General features: G+C 41.3%; 1 protein-coding gene across 10 annotated transcripts in view; it reads right to left on the bottom strand.

Moving 5' to 3' along the window:
- Positions 1–2,520: 2,520 nt before the first annotated feature.
- The window catches only part of Pphln1 (periphilin 1), a 109,659-nt gene continuing 102,820 nt past the window's right edge, over positions 2,521–9,359 (bottom strand). For all 10 annotated transcript variants that reach the window (XM_052748725.1, XM_052748723.1, XM_052748718.1 and 7 more), the window contains one exon: positions 2,521–4,960. In XM_052748725.1, coding sequence (XP_052604685.1) covers positions 4,766–4,960 — 195 coding nt within the window. In that variant the 3' untranslated portion in view covers positions 2,521–4,765. The remainder of the gene's footprint in view (positions 4,961–9,359) is intronic.

Below are 9,359 nucleotides of genomic sequence, written 5' to 3'. Positions count from 1 at the left end.
TATGTCTGTAGTTGGTGGGCTGGAGATGTGGCTCTATCAGAGGACCAGAGTTTGGATCCCAGGACCCACAATGGGCGGGTTACAAACATGTGTTAACTCCAGCTCCAGGGGATCTGACACACTTCTGGGACTCCGTGGGTAAACACATGTACACACAGACACAAACACATTAATCTTTAAAAAGTCTGTAGTTGGGACAGACTCCTGTAGATTAACAAGAAAACATAAGCAGGTATATTAACACATGCAGTGCTTTGCACAGGAGAAAAAAGCCATTCAAGGCAGCAGGGAATGATTATACTTTAACCAGCATTTCAACAAAGAATACATTGCAAAGAAATGCTAAAAGAAAAGCAACCCCAAACTTGAGAAGTGAAAACTGTTGAAAATAATTTGTATGAAGACACACCATAAATTTGGGTAAAAGCTGACGGCTAGGGAGGTCACAGGCCCTAAGGGGGAACTACAGTTGTTTTGCAAAATGAATGTGATGTTCTCATCAAATCACCTTCTAAATGGTATATAAATGCCCACAGACTAGTGCCAGTGCCAGGTTGGGTCAGAGAGGCTTCTTTTTGCAGTGGGCAGCAATAACCGGATACTCAAAGTCATGAGATCACCCCAAGCCAAGATCAGAGAATATCACAGAATAGAGACCAGGAGAAAGGATGGGGTGGAGTGTTGTGACACGGTCTTCTAGGCATGCCATGCCACCAGACTCTTGAATTCTTAGCAGGTATGACCTTAGCAGGGTCTCTTACCTTCGAGACCCACATAAGATTGGGCACGCCAACTTTTTGTCATGGAGTAAGGAGGGGCTCATAAGGGCCTCTGAAGATTAATAGGGAGTTTAATGGGTTGCAGGGGTTTTTCCTTACTGGTATTGCCATTAGTAAAGGTGTACATGCTCCTGTATATAAATTCTCATCCATGCTTCCGTATGAAATCCTAATGATACCTATTGCTTCCCCTCTACAAAAAAACAAAAACCAAAAACACCACAGGAGAGACTGGTTGAGAAGGGGGTCAGCAGAAGTAGGACAATAGGGAGTAATAGGAGATAAATACAAGTAACATAATATATATATATATAATAAAAATATAACAAAACGTATATGTACAATTAATATAAGCTAATTTATGTAAAGGAAGTCTGCTGCAGTAGACACCTTCCAATCTTTAGAAAAGCAGAGTAGGGAAAGGGTGAAGAGGGTAGGGTTGTTTTGTTTTGTTTTTTGACTTTTTCGAGACAGGGTTTCTCTGAGTAGTTTTGGTGCCTGTCTTGGATCTCGCGCTGTAGCCCAGGCTGGCCTCGAACTCACAGAGATCCACCTGCCTCTGCCTCCCGAGTGCTGGGATTAAAGGTGTGTGCTACCACCGCCCGGCAAGGGTAAGTTTGAAAGACTTTGTCTGTTCCTGGTGGGTCGGGGCCACCAAACACTTTATTCAGAGGTTTGGAAAGGAGTTCAACAGGTCCACATGACCTGATGTCCTCAGCAAGGGAGACTGTCAAGGCTTCCCATCACTGGGAAAGATTTTCCCTTCAGTGTTTTCCCTCGTGCTTAAACACACAGGCAGACTTTGACATTCCCGGCCTTCAGCTCGTTTCCTTCATACTCTTCACTGGTGTGAAGTCAGTTACCATCATCAACTTCACTGGACTGAGAAGCACCTGGAGGGTTATTAGAAAAGCACACTTCTGGATGTCTATGAAGCTCTTTCTAGAGAGGGGACATTAAGGGGGAAGACACTCCCTCAAAGTAATGTCTAGAGGCTCAGGAGGAAGGAAGAGGCCCACAGGTATAGACACCCCCCACCCCTACCTCATGCTTCCTGGTTGCTATGGGATGGGCGCCTCAGCTCTACTACTAGTTCCCCACCCACCCACTGTGAAGTCACATCTTACCACAGATCGAGAAACAGTGGGGCCCAGCGACGGCCGACTAACATACCTGAAATCATGGTATTAAATCGATCCGCCCTCCCTGGTTTCTCTCAGGACTTGTCACAGCAGTGAGAACTGACTGGCCACAAGGGCGATCCTCCCTTTCCCTTTGCATTCCCTCCTTCTCAACTTCTGGTACTTCTCAGTCTGAATAAATTCTATTTCTCCAAGACCCGGGGCTCACGCTTCACTCAAAGGTGAAGACACCTTTCAGTTGACAACATTCCCAGCATTCCCAGCTGTGCTCAGAACCAGAGTGACACAAAGAGCAAGGTTCTTGCTCTGCAGAGTAACAGCTCAGACGGAGGACTTTCAATCTTGCAGTTCATGGAAACTCAGATTCACAGTTATATAACTCCCGAGTATTTTACTGGGCCAGGCACTATCAGGACTGCCTCAGTGACATCCCAACTCCGTCAAGTTAATAGTGTCTCAATTCTCCTCTCTTAGCCCACTGTTGAGAGGTGAACTGAATAGTAAGGAGTTATCAGGCAGGCAGAGAGTAGGAAAGTTTACACTTTAGTCATATATGAGTGGAGGGTGGGGTGGGAGGGTGGGAATGAGAGAAGACAAGCTACTTAGCATCGGTTGCTTTATTTTGCATTTTTAAAGTTCACAAAAACTTTACAGTATCTGCTTCCCCCATGTTGATCATCAAGGCTTTATGGTAAGACAATGAAAATGTTACCACACAAATTACATATACTCAAAAACAATGGATAATTTACAAATATCTATCTAATCAAAACCATTTTACAAAATACACATTCTAGTACACATGAATTTATCTGCTTTAAAATTAGACTTTCAAAGGCATTTTAAAAAACAAAAATAAACAAAACATTTAACACTGACAAGCCTACAGAACAGTGCTGACGGCGAGCTACAAGCAGCGTCAAATGCTGAATGCCATTTGAGGGAGGGGGTTACTGGTTGGACCGACATTTAAATAGTACTATTAGTAAGATTCTCTTTCGATGAATTTCTACCAAATGAACAACTCATTTGCCTTGGTAGCTCCTCAGATTTTATAGTTATGCTTGTTAACAACTTGATTTAATGGAGCTGAAAGTTAGTGGGAGGGAAAAGGCATCAGCATCTTCTGTCTTTCTGAAGTGACCAGCAGTTCAATCACTACTTGCACTGAGGAAAAATGTCTACAAAAGGTATAGAATCTCAATGCCAAAAATAGCTCCAAGTGTTCTCACTTAGGAAACGTAAAAAAAAATAAATGTCCTCAATTAGATTTTAATTTCCAAAATGGCATAATACATATCTTCACACATCCATTGTAGGGCTTATTAAAATTATTCATACTGCTATTTCTACTTTTAATATAATCTGTATGTACTTTGGGGGTATCTCTGTAGATAGTATCAATAGAGGCCACTAAATGTAATGGCAAGCACGTGGCTCACACCTGCAATCCTAGCACTCAGTAAAGTCGAGGCAGGAAAACCAAGAGTTAAAGGCCAGGGCAGGAAAGTCTGAAGCCAGCCTAGGACACAGAGTGAGACCCTGTCTCAAATAAAAAAGGAAAAAGGACAGAAATGAATGAAAAGGAAAAAAAAGATACTGAGCATGGTGGCACATGTGTAGCACGCAGGAGGCAGAGAGAGAGGCAGGAGGATCTCTGTGACTTCGAGGCCAGCCTGGTCTACACAAGAGGTCTTCAGGTTAGCTAGGGCTATAATGTAAAACCTTGACTTAAAAAAAAAAAAAAAGTAGTAGATAATGAAATTGGGCAGTAATTAAAATCATGATTTTTAAGGTACTTAGTGTCACAAATTATGTATTTTGGCTCACTGCTATGTTGGAAGGGAGCAGGAAATGAGTAGAATGTCCTAATCGTCTCTTCACTTATTCACTGGCTCACTCACAAGGTAAGGGGAGCTGAGCTGGCCTCACTGTTTTCTACCTCGTTTCTATGATAACACTTGTGAAGAGGGAGATTCTCTAAGTCTACAGAACTGAGATCATGGAAATTCACAGAGAAATCTCATTTAATCGCAAGCATGAGCTTCTTGTCAGGTCCTTCTTTGATAAAGAATGTGCCTAAAACAAAACTGCACGTTCTTGTATAGTCTAATTTTTTAGTATAGCCACCAGAAGGGTTTCTGAGAAATCTCAACTTAAAATGCATCTTGCATCTCAGATTACACTTCTAATCAGTCTTATATTGTTCAGAGAGCAGTCAGGAGTCTCACTTCATAGAGACACACTAAGTTCAATGACTTGAGAATAAGGTTCTGTTTTGACGTGTCCTTTAGAGATTGTTTGAGTGCTTCTTTCCTATACTAAGTAAGAATTATTCTCAAAGCAAATATCGTAAGATAGCAAAGTTTTAATTGGTTAAGACAATATATTTTGATATTACCAAAAGTTACAAAGCTGAGAAAAGCAAGCAGCAAATTAAACTCAACTCAAAATGCTAACAGTGCCTACAAGATGCAACCTGGAATGATCTCTAACTACAAATTATACTACTGAGACCAACACGCCGTGGAAGACTAGGGAACAGGCGTTAAGTACAGAGAGCTGCTCTCCAGAACTGCTTTTTTGAACTTTAAAAAATTAATTGAACATTATTTTTGGGAGGGAAGAGGTGTATGAAGATGGATTAGAAGATTCTACACATAGGAAAAACATTCGAATTAAGATACTTTAAAAGCTATTGTAGATGTTTATTTGACACTAGAAACGTGGTCAGCTATCATAAAGTATTTCTCTTCATCACAAAATAGTAAGGATTTAAACAATCCAAGGGGAAAAAAATCTAGAAGCTTTAAAAAATTTTTTTTGACCTGGGCACTAATTCTTCTAAAAAGGGTCTCCAAAATCTTGAGTAGAATTATCATACTCGGTAATGAAATGCTTGAGTTCTTCAACACATCGCTCACCTATTTCATGTAAATTCTGCCTCAATGCAAACTGTATAGATTTTTCTAATGAAGGATCTTTTTCAATCAGCATTTTCACCACCATCCCGAAAGTCTCACAGTCTTGTCGGTAAACCTAGGATGGTGAAATACATTTTGGTTAGTATTTCATTAATCAATTAAACGCTGGCAGAACTATGATGCTGAACTCTACAAGGGAGACAGAGCAACATGGCTGAACGTCCACAGCACAAGCACAGCGACCACTGGAACCTGTCTTGGCTGTCTGTTCACAACAGAGTAAGAACAGACACACCGAGACACCCATCACCAGAGTAGAGTCATGGCAGGCACCTGGAGCAAGGCAGCCAGCCTACGGACAGGATAAAGGAGGTAAGAACAAAAGTGAGGCAAACAAACATTTGTTCAGAAGGAAAAGGCTAGACAGACCTGGTGGCCACACCTTTAATCCCAGCAGAAGCAGAAAGATCTGAGTTGAAGGCTAGTCAGGTCTACAAAGCAAATTCCATGTCAGTCAGGGCTACATAGTGAGACCCTGTCTCAAAAAAAAAAAAAAAAAGAAAAAGTTTCCACACTTCAGATTATAAACAAAAAGCTCTAAGAATGCTGAGCATCTATCTAAGGGCAAACACTTCAGTTATAAATATTTAACCAAAGCCACCAAAACAGGGTTAAGATCAAAATAGATTATGCATATACAGATATATGCACTAAACATCCATGTATATATAAGCACATATACATGTGTGGCACATTTTTAAAAGTATATTTTTTTTTCAAAATACGTAATTATCACTGGCAATTAGATATTTACTTTCTAATAAATGTATATCTCTTCTATACTAAATGTATTTTTCAAATTTCTGTACTCCCTTTTGTACTCCATAGTTCATGTACTTAAAGAAAAATATGGCTGAGTCTTTGTAAAATTTATATGAACGATGTGATTAGCTGGGTGGTGGCGGTGGTGCACTCCTTGAATCCCAGCACTCAGGAGGCGGAGGCAGGCAGATCTCTCCTCAGTTTGAGTCTTGCTTGGTCTACAGAGTAAGTTTCAGGACAGCCAGGGTAACACAGAGAAACTCTGTTTTAAAAAACCAATCAATCAATCAATCAATCAATCAATAAATAAAACAAAAGATCCGATTGAAAAGACCTGGTTTTGTTTTTTCAACACAGTTTCTCTGTGTAGCCCTGGAACTCACTGTAGACCAGGCTGGCCGTGAGAGATCCACAAGCCTCTGCCTTATTTTCTTCTCCTCTTTCCTGTTTTCCCCTTGTTTTTTTTTTTTTTTTTTTTTGAGACAGGGCTTCTCTGTTTAACACCCTAGCTGTCCTGGAACTCGATTTGTAGACCAGACTGGTCTCGGAACCACAGAGATTACCTGCCTCTGCCTCCTGAGTGCTGAGATTAAAGGTGTGTGCTGCCAACACTTGGCTAAATTTCATTTTTCTAATGTACAATAACATACCACCATTCTTCAAAAACTGATTTTATTCATTCTGAAATCATAGATTTGAGATGTAGATGGGCTTTACCACAGGGTTTTTAAGTGGATATGTATACACAGAGTGTGGGTCAGAGGACAGCTTTGTGGAGTTGGTTCCTTCTCCCACCTTTACATGGGTTCACAGAACTGGATCAGGGCGTCAGGCTATGAGGCCAGCACCCCTACCCATTGAACCACTGTGCCAGCTGGGCACTACTAGTTGTGGGGACTACAGTTTTGAAATCATTGCAATATGTTTTGATTGCTTAAAAACTGCCATCTAAGGATTCATATTGAATTTAGGTTACTAAATTTTACTGAATTCATTACCATGATATTGAAATTAACTCACAAAGGCAGATGTGGTAGTGTGGCTCACAAAAACTGAAGCAGTAGGACCATGCTATCAGTTTCAGGCCAATCTGAGCTACATAGATTCAAGGCCAGCCTGAGACACATAGCAAAACCTGTGGGACCAAACAAGGCAACAGCAGAAAGAAAGGGAGGGTGAGAGATGGAAGGGAAGGCTGCCAGACAGGCAGATGAAGGGGGGAAGGGAAAGAAGGGAAAGGATTTACCAGGTCCAAGGAAATTGAAAAAAACTTTTACAAATGACACAAAATAGAATATATAAAATCTGTATCTGTACAGGAACTTGCTGCCAAGCCTGAGAACCTGAGTTTGAGCCCACATGGTAAGAGAATGAACTCCTCTGACCTCCATGTACACACACACACACACACACACACACACACAGTAACGAAACTCATAGCAGCCTTGTTAGCAATAAAATAAAAACACATACATACTTTTCTAATATGGTAAAGTTTGTTTATAACACCAAGTTCAACTCAACATTTATTCAGTTTATCCCCAGGCTTCCTGGAAATGGAACTGGTTTTAGTCTTACAAACCAACGAGAAACTGTGTTATTACTCACACACATTACATGTGGTATTGAGGGAACAGGCACATTGCGACTGATCTCACAGCACATGATCCCAAGTCAAGCCAACTCAGTACTGTGGGAAAGCAGTCACCATGCTTGAGCTGTGTGGAGGTAAATCCCGGTAAACAGAACTTACACAACAGCACTCTAACACCAACCACAACCTCAGTAGACTGCTTTGTGGGTGGTCTATGTTTTACTGGCTTTAAATGAAAAAACAACAGATGAAGATAATGCTACACTGAACTAACCTATGCAGTTTTTAATGTCACTCTGCTTCCTACTTTGACCTCTATTACAGAACACAACTGTGCCACACAGGTATGAGAAAAGCATCCTGAAATTCTAACACTGAACCATGACCACCTGTCACAAGATACAAGCATTTTTGCTTAGTATATGTTTTTATTAAGAGTCCTTTTTGAATTATTCACTGGAATACAAAAATGTCTGTACTTTTTTTGGACAGGAATTAACTATTGAAAGTAACATAATTCTCTACTTGCAGGCATTTTTTAAAAAAAGCCTATTTAAAATGCCCTAGTTGGACATTAGATAGGAAATAGTTTTAGTTAAAGACATTTTCTAAACACAACTTGAAACTGTCAGGAACCTATTTCCGAAATCTGTCCCACAGTAAATCCACCCCGGCAGGAAGGGTGCAGCTCTCTGTAGAGAGCTTGTTTGCATACAGTCCCTAGATGGAAGCATCAATAACCTGCAGGTCTGGAGGCTGCAGGCCACACAGGAAGACTGCTGCTGCTGCTGTTGTGCTTGGACCTCATCAAAGTAGGATTCAGGTCAGTGTCCGGGTGGGGCTCACACAGACTGCACAGGCAGCTAAACCTCAGTGGGATGCAAACACCGACCAATGCTGCTCCACAGTCCTTTACTGTAACGAACGGCCAGTGTCGACAACCAAATTCTCACACAGAACCTCTAGGGATAAATACTGGTTACTCATGCTTTCCGACCAAACATAAAGGTTCTCTGTTGACTATAAAGGATACCTTGGCAAAGCAAACTCACTGGCAAACTTGTTCGATCTGACACTGCTCATCAGGGCTGGCCGGGTCGCAGCCTTGGTAGAGTGCTTGGTGAGCAGGCACAGTCGACAGCAGTGCAGTAAGGAACACACACAGACAGCAGCTTGCCGGGATACGAAACCCCTCTAAAGAACATGACTTCTACCCCCTGTTCCATGGGGGGGGGGGGGGGGCACAAAATTAGGCGAGAAAAGGTGTGGTTAGCACATGCATCCAAGTCCAGAAGATTGGAGGGGCACAACTGCTGCTTTATCACCCAACAGGACTATTACAGGACCATTTCCTCTGTTGTTGCTGGCTATCATTTCATATCATTTCCTTTAACCAAACTCACTTGCTTAAAAGACTCTGTCCTGCTTCAAGAAGGTCACATCCTCATAATGGAGGTAAACGAAGATAATGAAAATTCAGCACAGTTAGATGAGCAAGGAAGGCAGAAAAGTAGTTCTGAGCATTGGCTTCTTAAGTTAGGAATCTGCAGAAGCCAGTTGTGAAAACCCGGAGTATTTGTGGAGATTAACAACATACTTTTAGACAAGTATCAGCACTGTGTCAGATAGTAAGTTGACTAAGGCTGGAGCCCAGGGTCTTACCTGTGTTTCACACTTCTTCTGTCTACCAATGACTTAAACCTCCAGCTCAGTAACATAGTTGCAAATAATACATGGGTCAAAGTCTCAAGGGAAATGTTAAAACATTCTGAATTAAATAAAAATAAAATGTCAAAATTTGCAAAGGGCAACAAAAGCTGTATTTAGAGAAAAAATGAACTATTGGAAGACAAAATTAGTAGTTTATAACACTAGAAAAAGAAATGAAATTGGAAGTAACTATAAGAAAAAGTAAAAAACTAGCACAGAAAAATAAAATGAGAAACAGGAAGTAAGGGGGAGGGGAGATGGCTCAGAGAGCAAGACCTGTTACCTAAGACAAGCAGGAAGATCTGAATTCAGACTGTCACAGCACCAGCGAGGCAGAGACAGGAAGATCCCTGAGGCTGCAGACCAGCCAGTCGAGCTGGATTAGTGA

The sequence above is a fragment of the Peromyscus californicus genome, unplaced genomic scaffold (assembly GCF_007827085.1).
Source record: "Peromyscus californicus insignis strain IS unplaced genomic scaffold, ASM782708v3 Scaffold_20__1_contigs__length_68692818, whole genome shotgun sequence".
NCBI lineage: Eukaryota > Metazoa > Chordata > Mammalia > Rodentia > Cricetidae > Peromyscus > Peromyscus californicus.
Note: the sequence above shows the minus strand (reverse complement) of the source record. Positions and strands in the feature narration are given on the sequence as shown.